The sequence below is a fragment of the Neovison vison genome, chromosome X (assembly GCF_020171115.1).
Source record: "Neovison vison isolate M4711 chromosome X, ASM_NN_V1, whole genome shotgun sequence".
NCBI lineage: Eukaryota > Metazoa > Chordata > Mammalia > Carnivora > Mustelidae > Neogale > Neogale vison.
This window is the reverse complement of record NC_058105.1, coordinates 5,818,645-5,835,471: the sequence shown is the minus strand read 5'-3', so window position 1 is coordinate 5,835,471 and position 16,827 is coordinate 5,818,645. Positions and strand designations below refer to the sequence as shown.

The following is a 16,827-nucleotide window of genomic DNA, read 5'->3' as shown; positions in this document are numbered from 1 at the left end:
GTTTATTTTGGTGTACTTGCCTGACCATTGGAAAGAGGAAATGCAAGTTTGTTGAGGTTTTCAAATATCCCAAGTTTACTCTGTTCTTCCTGCTTATAAGCTAGTCGCAAGTTCCTCATATCCTATTAAAGAATTAGCAAAACTCATTTATTGAACATTTACTGAGTATCTGTGAAGCAGACATGTTATAAAGAGATCAATGAAATATCTGTATTCATTTCTCATGTTATAGATTGCTTCTACTAACAAAAGACAATTACCAAAAGCACCTCCAACAAGGTAACAACCATTGAGGAACCTGGAACAAAGGGGACGCGCTGGGGAAGGAACTCCTCAGGTGGAAGCGAGAAGGTTTGGTACCGAGAAGATGCGCACTGACGGCTAGAGGTGTGCACAAAAGCAGCTGCGAGCTTTAAGCTGCCCGAAGAGTCGACTGCGGAACTTGCAGCATCCACAGAACGGAACCGCGGCAGAGCCTCCTCTCTGTGCTCACAGCAAGGACTGTGTGTCACGCAGAGACTGCGTCCCTCAGTACACTCCTTACAGAAATTCAGTGCTGTTTCCCAAAACCAGTTTCTTTCCTTTTTTTTTTTTTTTTTTAAGATTCTATTTATTTGACAGGAGGAGAGGCAGCGGAAGAGGGACCACAAGCAGGGGGAGAGGGAGAGGCAGGTTCTCCACTCCTGCTATCTGACCTCTTTAAACCTACGCCGTTACTTAAACAGCAAAGTCTCACGTTTCTTTAACGTGACACAAAATTTGAAGATAAAAATGACCACAAACAGATTAAAGCAAGAGCAATTCAGGCAGTGGCAAAGTTACTGTTGCAATATTATTTATCACAGGGAAGAATGGAAATGACTGAAGTGGCCGTCACCGGAGGCTGGAGCGCGGAGCGCCGTCAGAATGCAGCAGCATTGGGGCGCCTGGGTGGCTCAGTGGGTTAAAGCCTCTGCCTTCGGCTCAGGTCATGGTCCCAGGGTCCTGGGATCGAGCCCCACATCGGGCTCTCTGCTCAGCAGGGAGCCTGCTTCCCCCTCTCTCTCTCTCTGCCTATCAGTGATCTCTATCTGTCAAATAAATAAATAAAATCTTAAAAAAAAAAAGAATGCAGCAGCATTTCTGCACCAATACCAAGGACTTCCTAGACAGATGTTTGGGGTGGCATGGGGGGTGGCTAGGCAATACACTACCACCTGTGTGTGTGAAGACCACACAGACACGCTTGCGCGCCGAGCGTGTGCACGGCAATCGGCAAGAGCGGGCACCTGCCTGGAGAGGAACGAGGTGGCCGGGGGCTGGGCAGACACAGACTTACTCTCCTCTACACACCCCTTTTGTACCTTCTTGGTACGTTGTGTACCACCTGTTAAAAGAAACCAAACCTTTCCCCTTGCAAGGTTTCTCAGGCATGAGCTGAGAGGGCTAGGAGTGTGGCCCTAGCATGCTTAGCTGGAAAACCTTTTTAAACCACTATCAGCAAATGCTCACCGGGGCCATAAAAACATCTACGCACAGCAGCCCCAGGACACCTGCCTAGGCAGTGTCACTTTCCTGTGTGCCCTCCCTCCAAGCGACTCTGAACATGCACACATGCACACACACACACACACACACACACACACGCACACCTTGGTAGCTGATTGAGCTCACTTGCTATTTAGGATTGCTGAGAATGAAATTGTTCTAAGCAAAGGAGAGAGCAGGTGAAAAGACTCCGTAGCAGGGCTGGGTGGCAAGAGGTGAGTCACCGCAGCCAAAGGAACCGGACTAGCAAGAACATGGGGGAAGGTGGCCGGAGGCGAAGCCACACGGGGCCATCAACTGGCTCAGATGCACGGGCTTTTGGTGAGTCTTTCCCTCTAGCCTAAGGATGATGGGACGTTACCGGTGAGTTCTAAGAACGGAAAGGTCAAGTTCCCAAACTGCAGGACTCGTCAAATCACCCCTCTGCTTTAAGCCCACGACTGCTTCACACAGCTTGCCATGGGGAACCCTGGCCCAAGGACAGATGCAGTTTGTCGCAGGACAGCACTGCCTTGAAGCACCCACAGAGAGTCTAGGAGGCCAGCAAATTCACGATCTGCAAGAGTAAAGTATTCTTTGAAAAAAGTGGGTTCAACTACAGTCTGGGGTCAACCAGAGGGACCTGTCTCGAGAGGTGTGATCAAAGCAAACAGATTGGCAGGAATCCAAACCCTGACTGTGGAAGGGACCCTAGCAATTCTGCACGGACTCTCCTTCCCAGGACTTGAGGGTCATGAGTAAAGTAGAACCCGTGAGGTAAGGTCTCTGGGAATAAGACACACTGGATAAAGTGTTTCTTAAATGACTAGTCAGCATTAAAAGCATCACACACATTTCTACTCCCCACTGGAGGAAGTGGAGGAAACCAAACATAAAATCCTGACATTGAGTTTTTAATCACAGAATTTGTAGACTATTGCTTTCTCTTCAGAAAGTCTCTGACTATCCACTGTTCTGAAGGGTCCTGTTAAAACAACAAACTGGAAGAAAAAAAAAAAAACTATTGATCTCTGCTTTTCACTTGGTTTCTCCAAAATGTAACAAATAACATGAACATTGAGGTTCTAGGTCCGTGTTTATCAGAATACTTCGATAGAGGACAAGAGGTTTACCTCAACAGCTTCCAGAGTGGCATGAATTAGCTGATACAAGATTTGAAGCGGCCTCTGTCCTGAAACCATGTGACTTACTGACACCCCCGGGGACTCTCGCTGCCCCAAGACCGTGGTGGGCCCGTCAGCGAAAGCCCCGCGCGACCACCCCGGCAGTCCCACCTGGCTGGGCACCACACCTTGCACACGATCTCTATCCCGCAGGAATTGTCCCCATGGCTCTGCGCGCCAATCTTCTCAACTCGGCTGATCACGCCAAGGGGAACATCGAGGACAAAATTCGGGTCCTGGGTTTACAAATTAACGAAGGCCTATCAGTGTCAGTCAGCAGAGCTTTCATATCTTTCATATTTGAAGTCTTCTCTGGGCCAAAACACACATTTATTTCACATTTCCCCTTTGTCCCAACTACAGAACTGAAGTCTAATTTAAAACATGCTTTATGATGTTGATGTCAAGACGACAATTAAACTCCTCCCACCTGATTTAAATGCAACTTTAGTAGCACTTTTTTCTAGATGAAAAATCTATTTCCAAATGTGTACATCTTAAAACTCACCCCATGGTTCTCTCAGAGTGATGGGATTTGAGGGTTCTTTCTGCTTTCTTCCTTATCACTGACTGTGTTCTAAAGTGATTTTAAAAATAAAATACCCCTCTAAAAACTTACCCTCTCTACATTCTTGAAGTACATCTTGAAGTCCGTCACTGTCAGGGTTCCACTTACCGCTCCCATAAATGGGCAGATGTACATGACGTCTTTCACTGAAAGAAAAAAAAAAAAAAAGACCAAGTAGCAACTTTTGCTAGACTTGTGTGTTAATGAATCTTGAGTTTCCAAATATAGACACTTGTGATTCCAGTTTTCTAGGAGTTTTACATTTTTTAATCACATTAAATAAAGACACAGGTAGTCTTCTAAGAAAACTGGGTTTTGTAAAACAATCCGATTTGCTGCTTAGTGGGGTCTTAAGTAAAGGGCTTCATAATAACTTACATTTTGTCATTGTTTTCCAGGTAGTTAACATTTTCCCTGAGCAATAAATTCATCATGTTCAAAAACACAGTTTTCAAACTCTGAAGACCCTCGACTGCTATTTCCTCAGTTCCCCCTAATGAAAGCAAACACACCTCCAAACGAAACTTCAGAACCACCTCGGGGGCATGGAAAACGACTTCTCTGCTTCCAACTCCTTATCAGCCTCCATGTCAATTTTCATTTTCGTATTGTTAATATCAACATAATTAGTATCGCTATCAACCATGTACGAGCGTCCATTGAGAGTTAAGAAGTTCCCGCCATCGCAAAGACGCTACAGCTCTGCTGTCTTCTCTAAGTGCCACCGCACCGGAATAGCGGGAGCGCATACAGCTATCGGGGATTCCGAGGGGGACGATTAAAGGCCCTACAGTTGTCATCCAGCCAAGTTCTCAAAACACTTCCATTAAACCTTTCTTTTTTTTTTTTTAAAGATTTTATTTATTTATTTGACAGAGAGAGATCACAAGTAGGCAGAGAGGCAGGCAGAGAGAGAGAGAGAGGGAAGCAGGCTCCCTGCTGAGCAGAGAGCCCGATGCGGGACTCGATCCCAGGACCCTGAGATCATGACCTGAGCCGAAGGCAGCGGCTTAACCCACTGAGCCACCCAGGCGCCCCCATTAAACCTTTCTATAGCTCAGTATGTACTAAGCAGCTTCTATTGCTGGGGTTCTAGGGAGAACCGGGCACAGTTCCTGCTCATAAGAAGTCAAGCCCTATGAGAGGCACCACACAGAAAATCACCACTGTAGGCTAGCCTCACAAATGCTAACGTAACCTTGTGGGCACAGTCAGAGCTCAGAAAAGGGCCCATTTAGCTCAGCAGGGAAGCAGAGGGGTGAGGCAGGATGGGGAGGCAGAAGTGTGGGGGGGGGAGCGCAGAGTTCTGGGAGATTAGTATGGATGGGTCAAAGGGTGCAGCAAGGATGACAGGACCTGAGACCGGGGAAGACTGATTCGTGAAGGTTCACAGCAGCTTTGTCTGCAATAGCCAACAAGTAGAAGCGGCCCAAATGTTCACCAACAGATGAACGCGTAAGCAAACTGTAGTGTAGCCACACTACAAGACACTGTTCAGCACGAAAAAGGAATGACTGTTGACCCATTTCACAACATGGATATCAAAATAATTATGTGGAGTAAAAGGACCTAGACAAAAGAAGAAACTACTCAATGATTACACTTCTATAACACTGTAGAAAATATAAATTAGTTAGAAAAGAACGGAAAGAGGAAGGTAAGAAAGAAAGAAAGAAAGTTTCAAGACCACCGGTGGGATAAGCAGGGTCTAGAGCCACAGACCAGGATACTCAGTAGCAGTATCATTTGGAGGCCCTGGGAGAGCCCAGCTACTCAAACATTCTTTCTTTCTTTTTTTTTTTAAGATTTATTTATTTATTTCAGAGAGTGAGAGAGCAAGGTTGGGGGAGAGAGACAAGCAGACTCCACTCTGAGCCCGACATGGGGCTCAATCTCATGACCCTGAAATCACAACGCTGAGATCACAACCCAAGCCGAAGCCAACAGTCAGATGTTTAACCGACTATGCCACCCAGGCGCCCCTCAAACATTCCTGACACGAGATGATTATATTGAGACCAAGCACACATCTTTGGGAGGGAGCCAGGAGGGGAGAAGGCAACACTCTGTCTAGCGAACTAGACTGGCCAGCCCAAGCCCCGCAGTGGTGAGATGAAAAGGTGACACCTAGTTGCCCTCCGTCTGCTCACAGCGTGGCAGACTACCTGGGAAATGCCTGGCGGTCCAGAGGGGATGGCGGTACTCGACTCGGGCCACTGCCCTTACAGCACAGAGTAGGAACACATGCTCTTTCTCCTGTGCTCCCATTGTACTTTCTGGCATCTCATAAGCCACCGAGATTCTTTTGCCAAGTTCTCAAAACTGTTATTACGATGTGACATGGATCTTCTGGCAATATATTCTTATAGCAAAGGATTCCAATGAAGCATTACATTACAACAAAGTTGTACATTACAGTGAAGTTGCAACGAAGCATTACGCTATAGTGAGTCTAATCAGCCTTCAGTTCCTCAGGGAAAGTCGGGCCCCTCTTCTGTTGGTGATGCCACCAAACACTCAACTGGAACTTAGAGTGGTTCTATGTAGTCTTCTACCTCTTAAGGTCATGATGACATTAAGAAGAATGAACAGACCCAGTCCACTTGTCCCCTCATTAAATTGGTTTGGCTGATCTCCAGCACATACCTCACCCATGCTTGCAAGCAAAATGCCATTTCATTTTATGGCTCTCAATAAGCACAGTGTACTCATTAAACTTACCAGTGGCCTTGATGGATTCTCCTGGGAAAAGTGGAGTTTCTTCCATCTGTGCCAGCTTATTTCCATCTCTTAGGGCCTGGCAAAAAACCAAACAGGAGTAAATCTCACTTTCCTACTACATACCTGGGAAGAACTGTGGTGTTCTGTGCTTTTGCTACATGGCTACAGAAGCGTGCAAACTCGATGCCCCCTCCCCCTACAAGACAATCTCAAAGCTCAGCATCACAGGACACCATGCTGCATTTTCTAGCAAATTGTTACACATATTTAAATCCACAGTTAGAAAGCATTAATACAGAAATGGCTTGACATGACAGATAGATACTGTAATCACCACACAGACAGCTATGACAAGTTGCCTACAGAATTTGGAAGGTCAGAAAAAGGTTACCTTCTGAGCATGAAACAAACACAGGTGAAATCAACATTAGATGTAGATGCGTAGCGGGCTGTAAGCACTGTCTAGTGTGGGAAACCCCGAAGTCTAATGGAAGTAACCAGAGCGGGGTCTCAATGGCAGGGACATTCTAAGGAAAGCCCTAGGCTTCTGTACTGCAGCCCAGCTACCTGCGTGTGCGCGCAAAGCGTCAGGGTGGGGGGAGCAGGGAGGGGCTTGTCAGTGGGCATCCCCTCCAGGCCACAAGAGAGCGTGCTCTGGTCCGGCAGACAGGACTGCGCCCATCACTACTGTGGCGCAGTAGTGATGTGGGTGTGTTCCTTGGGCTTCCCCCAGACCAATTTGCTCTGCGCCGAGTCCACGCTCACCAAGCAAATCGCTGATGACTTCTCAGGTTTCCTGGCTACAATGATACCAGGAAAACGACATCTTGGATGGCTGCGGAGACACACGCCCACACTTGCAAGTGTCCAGACTGGCCCTGCTGCCCACTAGACAGCTTCCTGTGAGTTCCGTTGGATCTAGTGCCAGATAGCTCAGGAGAGCTGAGAACATGGCGTGCGAACTACAAAGTTACGGAGCCTGAACTTGGGGCCTACTCCAAGTTACTGCCACCCTGTGACATGCTGCCAAGGAAACTGGTCACTTTCTCCTCGGCATCTTTGACATCATGTGTCACGAATAAGAATAAGGTGTTCAAAACCCCAGCAATTCCCAAGCTGTTTCATAGAGCATTAAATTCCCAAGAGATGTGAATAGGTCTTTTTTTTTTTTTTTTGGTCAAATTTGGATAATCCTGGGTGAAAGAAAAGCTAAACTGTGGTTTGTTTTCTCATTATAGTGAGGAAAGTCTGTAGCATATTCATGTACACCAAATCAGCAAGAGGGCGCTAGAGTACGCCACATTTCCCACACGGATTTGATCAGGACTGCTTTCTCCAAAAAATAGTTAACATTGAGAGGCCACTAGTGTTTGGCGGAAAACAGGTCAGACAATATTATGTTTTCATAATATTTTGTGAAGCAAAATATTTAGAACAGATTAGAATTTATAATTCTAAATTACTGAACACTGTAACTCTAGATTATTGAAAATTCAAAACTAATTTTTTGCATAGTTACAAGAATACTCCAATATGTTTTGTTATTGGGACTTAGAGGTTAATTTAAAAATCCTATATATCATAGTTTTATCATTGTTATAAAACAAAGAAGGGAAAAAGGTCAAAATACGAAAAGCAAATTCCATGCTAAATTTGGTTGGGGTATGTCTGTTCTACAGGGAGGGTACAAAATGATGTGGTCCATCCTCCTTATCAAGATACGTGATTAAATAATACGGATTAAGGGCTCATTATTACCTCTGAGCAATTTTATTCAGTTGACGTTTTGGTCCAGATTGGTTTTTAAAACACTTCAGCCAAAATTTTTAGGGACATAGAGAACCATTAAGGGTCAATGGAGAATTGTTAATGGATTCATTTTTGTACTCATATCTGATTTGGAAACATCTTTTATCAATAAACCATAAGCCAATATTTATACTTCTAAATGTCCAGTTTTAGATATACTAACAACATCACCAACCTCAGAAGCTTTGAAGTTCTGCTTTCTTTTGCCTGAACCAGTGATTAATTTTATAATATAGTTACTAAGTGAGAAAGCTAGTTCAATCAATATCTCAGTTTATAGTTACCTCAAACATTGTATCATTAAAGCTTATTTTAGTGGTTAAATATTATCATATATAGACCTAAATTCCTTAACGTATATTTTAAAATAAATGGGGATAGGTTATTTCAAGATAGCAAGATAGAAAGCAAGCTGTTCTAATCAACTGAGCCTGAAGGGGAGCAGGGAGAGATGGGGGGTGGAATGCGAGTCCCTTTAAGCTTTACAGCGAGCCACATCAAACACTCTCAAGTCTCCAACACAGGACGGGAGACACCAGTGACTGGGACCATTCTGAGAATGCATAGGGCTCTCAAGACTGAAGTTGAAGATCAAACACGTCTCTTCCTTTCTGATAGTCATGTTCGGCTTGAATTTGGCTTGACATTTGGCCTGAAATGTCTGTGCATTTATATGAGGCATGAAGGTGCTGGTGAGACACAGTGAGACAAACCTTTCACTAATCATAATTTAATCTGGGACATGCTTTATAAGTGATGGGAAAGCAACTATCAGAACAAAACAAATGATCCCACTGCTTCTGATTTTGTACAGGAAACACATTTAGCATAGGAATTCAAGAGAACGGTTTCTAAAGGCTCGTTATTTTGTAAGTACAGTAGATTCCCTTAATAAAGCTGGTTGTTAGGAAATGGGACTCACACTTGTGCTACATTAAACTTTGACTGCAACTACCAAGTTGCACAAGACATGATTTGACCCTTGATTTATCCAACCCATGTACAGTATAATCAAAGAATGGAATATTCTTGTGGACAAAATTTGATCTCATGAACACACCCATTCCTTTTGGTGTCTCTGCTCCACGTGTTGCCCAGTTGAGGAATTCCCTATGGCGATCTCATCCAAACCCTGTTCCAGTGACCCTGAAAGCCCAATGGAAGGCCCAGCAGCTCCGTGAATCTGTCCCCGAGGACTCCAGCCCACCAGGTGGCCCCGGCCTCTCTGCTACTTTCCTCATCATGAATCAAAGCTGCTGGGTGGACAGTTTCTGTAATGGCGGCATGCCGAAAACAGTGGTTTTCAAACTAGGCTCTCCAAGGTGCTTCCAGGGTCACCAAAGGAGGGTGGGCTGGGCAAAGGCACAGCTGAGCACGGGGGTCGCTGGCCACGCTTCCCTGGAGCTGCTCTTCTAAGTGCTTTCGCATATGGAGATTCTAACTAAGCTTCGAAGAAAGTTCTCCTGCTTTGAAAGACTCCAGAGGGTCTTGAGGAACTGAGCAAAGAGTAAGCACTCAAGAATCTTGATGCATGTTTTTTTTTCTTCTGATTAGTAAATATAAACCATACGGACTCATTCTGCAAATACCTACAAGGGGCCAGGTACTACGCTGGGCATAGACCATGCAAATTTGAATAAAGCCAAGTCTGCACCCTCAAGGAGCACCCTTAGCGTATGCATCTGTCCCCTCTCAATCTCTACAAAGGCATTTCAGAGTCCTGGTGTGACCAAGACTCCATACCCCACAGCTGACCCTATCTGGGAAGACTGAGAAGCACAGATGAACAAATTTCCAGTTGACAAAATGTTGGATAAACCAATTTTTGCAAATAATGTCATAATGGAATCTACCAAACTTGGACAGGAGAGCACTACTGTAGTGGGAAAGCATTTGCTTATCATCTAGAAATCTAGTATGAAATGGCTTCTAAATGCATGATCTGTAGCTACAAACAGATGAACACGTAGAACTTGCCACCTGATCCGCTTCGGCTTCAGAAGGGTAGCCATTGTGTTCTTCCTGAACCTCCTGCACAGCACCAGGTGCACGGACAAGAAAAGGCAAAGAGGAGAAAGAGAAACACGTGCAAACAGACAGGTGAAAGGACAGAAGTTCTTTTTTAAAGAGACACTAAGCAAGTAAAAGTTGACACACCTTTCACGGCTTTGCAAATCACAACATTTTCCCCCTTGGAGTTAAGGAAATAACGTGTTGGCCATCTATAGCATCCTCGGCCTAAAATGGAGCATCTAGTCTGTGTTTGTGTTGGGGCAGAAAAATGAAAAGCAAACAAACATCATGGATTTCAAAGAATGTATGGTCTTTTCTAAATCAAGCAATACTATAACATATGGCAAAGAAACAAAATAACAGACACATAATATGCTCATAGAACATAAAGCACCCCACAGTAACTAAGTAAAGGGCAAAACCAAGCCAAAATACAAAGGCAGTCCATAGACATGGATTTTAAACGTAGTAAGTACTCTCATACTCTACGGAACTATTGTTCAGGGCTCAAGTGCACTAGTATGACGAGCTTTCCACGCACATGCGCATGCGCACATTACACGCTGGAGACATACATATACGTGCAGTCTGTAAATCACTGCTCAACAAATGTGCTTTATGAATCCAGACTGCGTTAAAGGTGCTATTTACAGTATCAATGTGCTTCAAAGAAAAGCTAAAAGGTCACGTATCTCTAAGTGTTCCCAAGCTCTTTAAAGGTATCCTGTGCTTAATTTAACCTCTTCAGAGAATCAATTCATTTCCGAAACTTTAAAAATTGGACTTTCAGTTCAGCAGGTGGTACAAAGAACATAAATGCTGAAGACAACAAGATGATAACCCCCTTTAAAAGTTCTATCAGCTCTCTGGGGCTGCAAATATTAAAATCTGGCATAGATACATTTTTTTCTTCATGAAACTTTGGTTCCCATGAGTATATTTCTTGAAAAGGCGATCAGTGAAGAAGTAGCAAAACTTTAAAAGAACTTACTATTCCTCACCTTTCATTTTTGCCAATATAGTGAAATACATTGTCATGATTTATCATCAGATTGGCCAACTACAAAGTTGATACTGCTACCCTTCAAAGGAGGGTAATTTTTTAAATGCAACCGTTTTTGAAATTTTCATTTTCTTAAATACAAAGAAAATGGAATCATTCTTTGCTAAAAATTTTGAAGAACAGAAAAATGAATGACTAAAATGACAAAAAGCCACACAGTAGTTTGAAGTCCATGCAAATGGGAAGTCAAACACTGATATTTAACAAGATGAATCAGGGAAAGAAAATGATTCTCACGAGCAAAAGGAAACATGGTGAAAACAAAGATTAAACAGATATAAACCAACTGGGATAACAAGAATTTTATTTAACCTGCTTATTTTTGTACTACTTCATTGGCTTCAGTAAGATTAATCATTTTAAACTCAAGTCATTATTCTGTTAAAATCCACATTATTTTCATTGACTGGATATAGGTTAATTCTCAAACATCTGACACTCGGGTTCAAACGCATGCACATTACCAATCTTTGTCTTGCTTTATGCATATTCTGAAATAAAGGGAAGGAAAGTCATGAGGAAAATGCAAGCGACAATCCACTTCTCGTAAAAGCTACATCTGTATTTGAAGAAATACGAATTGGGACTGATTCTGCTAAATTTATCCTCAAGACCAGCACTTCTGCCCTTCAGATCCAGCATGCAGACAGAAAGGTGACTTGGACTGTGCATCAGAGAGGACGGACAGCAAATCACCACTTGGCTGCTGCTGTTACATTCTTTAGCATGAGTTATATAGTAAGCGAGGTGAAAAGAGGACTCTGCGGGCCATTAAGAGCCCCTGCCGTGAATCTCCACTGGGTTAGAAATCGTGCAACCCAATGAAAGTCAGTCAGAACTGCACGCTGGCAACAACGTTAGCATCCTGCCCTCACACACACACCAGCTTTCACGGCACATAAAAACACCGGAACAAACAAAGCGTTTCTAGTGAACACTTAAAGCTATGACACAGCAGGCCAAGTTGATCGGAGTGACTCATAAACCCAGTGAGAAGGTAAAGAATACTAAGTCGACTAAGTGTTCATCAAGCACAGAGACACACAAGTAGGCGGTCCATGTGCGGAAAGCCACATATTCTTACCCTTATATCAGGCCTCCTGAAAACCTGTTAGTTAAAACACAGAACATCATCATCATGGACACATTACTATTGACCCGTGAAAGATGCTGTTAAGCTCACCAGCCCATCCCGATGGAACAGACTAATCCTCTCACTAAACCAACCAGATCAATCCTAACACATTTGCCCTCTAAATTTTGTTCGCTATCGAATCAATCTTAACACATTTGTCCTGTAATTCTCAGGCAAGTCTCTGATGTGGAGAAACTTATTGCCCTTGGGCAAAGACAAACTACATTATTTTAAACACAAACCCCTTCTGTCAAGTACCATTATAAGCCACTGTGAACAGACTGTGTTTGAGAAGTTCAGTTGTGTGTCTGTTTGGAATACTGAATGCATTTTCCCCACAGAAACAATGACACAAAACGGCGGTTCTGCTCCCAAGCCAGCCCACAGAGACAAAACAAAAACGGAACCCAAAAACCACAAAAGCCCCCACACTTGACCCAGAGCACAGCTCAGCTGTTGGTGCTAATGGTATCATAAACCCCAGTTAACCATAAATCTTGAGCTGGTTGCTGTAGAAATTATATTTCCAACTCACGCTCGGGACACCAAAATGAAACTCTGTGCCGTGGCCATCAGGCCCCGGAGAGAGCGGCGCCTGCCCCTCGCCCTACAAACAGGGAAGAGGCAGCCGCAGGTGGGAAGAGGTAGCTGGCTCTGCTGGCAGGGGAGGGGAAGGAGGGGAGAAGGGGGAAGCCAAGGTTTATTGACCCTTAATTAAGCCTGTGACTTCTACTCGAAAACACAATGTATGCACTGGTGAAGCTCTGGTGGGAGAAAACACTCAGAGAATGGACGGAAAGCAAGGAAGATGGGAACATCTGTTCCCCAATCCCCAAGCGGAAATCCTACCACCTAACCACTATAGGTTCTATGGGAAACAGATCATAAAAAAAAAAAAAAATCAGCAGAGGTCCCAATTATTAGTTTTATAGTTTTACTCAAGATAGATAAGATCATATGAATCAAAGAACATCATTGTATCATCATTAAAATATCCACTGATGTAATGGGGCGCCTGGGCGGCTCAGTGGGTTAAAATATCCACTGACGTAAAAAAGGTTCTGAAATAAGTGATGGTACTATAGCTCAGACACCTAAAGCCCATAAATTCCTAAACATAAACTAAACTAAAAAACCTAAACCTGCCCCCCCCCTTTTTTTTTTGCAGGAGGGGCAATGGATATGTTTATCCTCTTGATCGTGGCGACTAAGAGGTGAATACCTATCAAAATGAATTAAACTGTATACTTTAAATATGTGAATTACACCTTGGGAAAGTTGTACAAAATCAAGAAAATATATGCCTATGTGAGTAAACAACGCAAAATGGGGCAGAGATGGCAATACAGACTCCAGAGAGAAGGTCTCCCGCTCCAAGCATGAGCCCTCCCTAGTGAATGGTTCCACGTGCAACAGGGCAAGTAGGAGCATTTTTACCCAGACAAGCGCCAAGATCTCAATTTGTATACAAGTTTGCATTGGGGTTAAAACTCCCTTCCTCTGCTCTCAGGCCCCTCTCAAAATGTCCCTTGGGGGCCCCCCCGGCACCAGAGAGGCAAGGGATCCCGCCGACCACTCTCTCTCGGTGAGGGGGTCCCTGGGCTCTTCCTTGCCTCTCTGGGCTCTCCGGGCCCCGCACGAGTGCACCAGGACGGTACGGCCTGGTCTCCCGAGCCGGTGGCGGGTCTGCCTGTGAGCCCTGCCCTGAGGAAGAGGACGTGGGTGTCCACGGCTGCCTCTGGGAAAGTGTGTTTAACTCGGGGCCCACCGTGGCCTTACACCTAAGCCAGGCCCTCCAAGCCAGCTTTGACCAGTAACTCTGGTCTAACTCCGTTTGGCTCCTGTCTTAATTCTTCCTAAGGTAATAGCGGACACCACAGACCCTCCAACGGCCTGGAAGGATTTCGGAAGCTTTCACATGCAGCCGGTGCCTGGGGGACAAAGGCCAGCAAGCAGTTGTGTCGAAGGTGCTGTGCTAGGTGCTTCACACGAGTCAACTCAACCCTTGGACCCTCGCAGCCACTGGAAGGAGATACTATTATGCCCCTGTGACAGAGGATGGCGCTGGTGCACAGAGCCCAGAGAGGCTAAGTCAAATAAGTATCAGTCTTTTATAAGCGACCTGTTTAGAACTTATGCGTCTAAGAGGCTTCTTGAATTGATAGTGAAGTAAAAACACCACTGTTTTCTATTTCAGGGGTGAAGCCTACAAAAATTTTTACTGTAGCTGTCGGACCACTACAGAATGAGTTAAAAAGAAGGGGTACGTACCCTGCTCTGAAGAGCGAACTGTTGGCTCAGATCATTGCTCTTGCTGTTGGTGTCTTAATAACCAGAATTCTACCTAACGTGGTGGTCACTGGCTGGCTAGAGTCACAGGCCCCGGGCAGGTGAAGACAAATCTTAACTAGTCCTCAAAATATAACCCTGGTCTTCGGTAAACTAGTCATACCTGAAACTTGCCCGACCCCCTTTGTCAAACTCTTGCCTACAACAGTCACTTTCCACTCTCTGAAGCCCTCCGGGAAAGGTGATGAAGAAGCTGCTCGTGTTTAATTCCACCCTCGATGAAACATGTTGGCCCCAACTCCCACTCAGGAAAGAGATGAGGATATTTGTAATGGAACTAGTAAACTGAGATCTGATAACTGCTGATAACCTTTCCCTAACAAAATTCTACCATCTTTACTGGCATAACTTTGTTTCATTTAAATAATACTTCGGATGTATCATGAGTTTTAGATGTATTCATCAGGATTTATTTTACATGCAATATAGAATCATTCAGCAGTCTATAAAAATCTTGACTTTTTTAAAAACTAAATTTTAATTTTGAGATAATTGTAGATTCACAGGCAATTGTAAGAAATAATAGAGATTCCAGGTACCATGTCATTCAGCTTCCCTAATGGCAGCTTATTACAGAACAATGCCAGCACCAGGAAATTGACACCGATACAATCAAGATGCAGAACAATGTCATCACCAGGAGGACCCCACTGTCACCCTTCTACAGCCACATCAGCTTCCCTCACTGCCCCTCCCCTTCTTAGTCCCTGGCAACGAGTAATCTGTTCATGACTATGGTTTTATCATTTGAAGACTGTTACATAAATGGAATCATATAGTACATGACCTTTGCTGAGTGGCGTTTTTGGCTCAGTGTTAATTCCCTTAAGACCCATCCAATTCTTTTCTCTGTCCTCTCTATTCTGCTATTGAACCCATTCACTGAGGTTCTTTTTTTTTTTTTTTTTTTAATTCCAGTTACTATATTTCTCAGTTTTAAAGTTTCCATTTGGTTCCTCTATCTCCTATCTCTTTGCTGAAACTTTCCTATTTCTTTTCTCTCGCTTCCTCTGTCTTCATTGGTTCGAGCGTATTTTTAATTGTTTGAAGCAATTTTCTGATGGCTTCTTTAAAATCATTTTCGAAGAACTCTAACATCTGTCATCTCAGTTCTGTCACCTACTGATTCTCTTTGTACAGTTTGAGATCTTTCTGGTTCGTGGTGTAACAAGTGGCTTTCAATGGCAATCTGAACGTCCTGAGTACTAGTCACGAGAGCAGGGATCTTACTGAGACCTTCCATTTCAGCCACCTCGCTCAGACGCTGCTGCAGCGGGAGCAGGGTACCCCCGCGCTGCAGGCTATTGGGGTACAAGTCCAGATTCCCCACTCGGCCTCATGGACACCATAGGATGGGGGATTCCTGGTTACTGCTGGGTTGGGGCAAGATTTCCAGCTCCCCTGGGCTGCTCCGGACATCTCCCTGGCTGGCAGCGGCACGGGTACCTTGTTACTGCCCCCGACATGGCCTCCACTAATGCCATAGCAGAGGCACAGCCTCCTTACTGATGGGCGGACGGCAAAGTCTGAGTCTCCACTAGGCTTCCCCTGACACCACCACCGCACGGGTTTGCTGTGCCCCATTGCAGCCTGGCAAGGTGGGGGACATCTAGGCTCCCAACTTGGCCTTGCTGGCAGGGTGGGTGGGGGGCCACAGCTTTTTCCGTGGTGTTTGGCTGGAGTGCAGTGAAGAGTGCCTACAAGTTTTCTTTTTGTTAGGCTGTCCCTTTCCTGGTCCTTTAGCTTGAGAGAGTAGGCTTGTGTTGTCCATGCCCATTGGCATTTCTGGGTTGCTGGCTTCTTCAGCCAGTCTGGGACATATGTGACAGAAACAAAGCCCAGGGACTCACCACCATGTCATTCCTTGGGTCCTGAGATCCCTGACTAGTCTGCCTTCTTCTATTTTGGCGGGGGGACTCTTATGTTCATTCTATAGCTGATGGCCAGGGTTCTGGGTTGAACTTAGCATGAAGAATGGGAAAACATACCTTCACTCCATCTTTCCAGAAGCAGAAGCCAAAATCGTGACAAAATTTTTGAGTCTTCAATCCCAGTTAGTTAACAAACAGTGTAATATTGGTTTCAGGGGTGGACTTGAGTGATTCATCACTCACATACCACAGCCGGCGCTCTCCACAAGGGCTCTCCTTCGTCCCTACCACCCACTTCACTCACCCGTCCGCCTACCTCCCTCAGCCGCCCTCAGTATGTTCTCTAGAGCGAAGAGTCTGTTTCACGTTTGCCTCTTTCCCCCACCATGTTCATCTGGTTTTTTCTTAAACTCCGCATATGAGTGAAATCATACGGTATTTTTCATTGGCTTACGAAATCTTGGTATTTGTAAGAAAGAATTTTTCCCCACAAGTAACCCTGGGAGCTAGGACAGCACTCTTCTACTGCAGTGGTTACAAACTGGAGGCCTATTGCTCAAACAGGCAGTAGGAGGGTGTTTTTAAAATTGTTTTTGAGGGGACATGCT

At 44.7% G+C, this 16,827-nt stretch overlaps 1 protein-coding gene across 6 annotated transcripts in view; it reads right to left on the bottom strand.

Annotated features, from left to right (window-relative positions):
* Positions 1 to 16,827, bottom strand: part of MTMR1 (myotubularin related protein 1) — a 57,398-nt gene that overhangs the window by 30,243 nt on the left and 10,328 nt on the right. Inside the window, exons 3-8 of one of the 6 annotated variants that reach the window (XM_044235848.1) lie at positions 11,949 to 11,972; positions 9,766 to 9,819; positions 5,980 to 6,055; positions 3,310 to 3,404; positions 2,819 to 2,926; positions 21 to 122 (exon numbers count right to left, since the gene is read on the bottom strand). In XM_044235848.1, the coding sequence (XP_044091783.1) occupies positions 21 to 122; positions 2,819 to 2,926; positions 3,310 to 3,404; positions 5,980 to 6,025 (351 nt within the window). In that variant the 5' untranslated portion in view covers positions 6,026 to 6,055; positions 9,766 to 9,819; positions 11,949 to 11,972. The remainder of the gene's footprint in view (positions 1 to 20; positions 123 to 2,818; positions 2,927 to 3,309; positions 3,405 to 5,979; positions 6,056 to 9,765; positions 9,820 to 11,948; positions 11,973 to 16,827) is intronic. The other 5 variants (XM_044235849.1, XM_044235850.1, XM_044235847.1 and 2 more) reach the window with 5 other exon arrangements.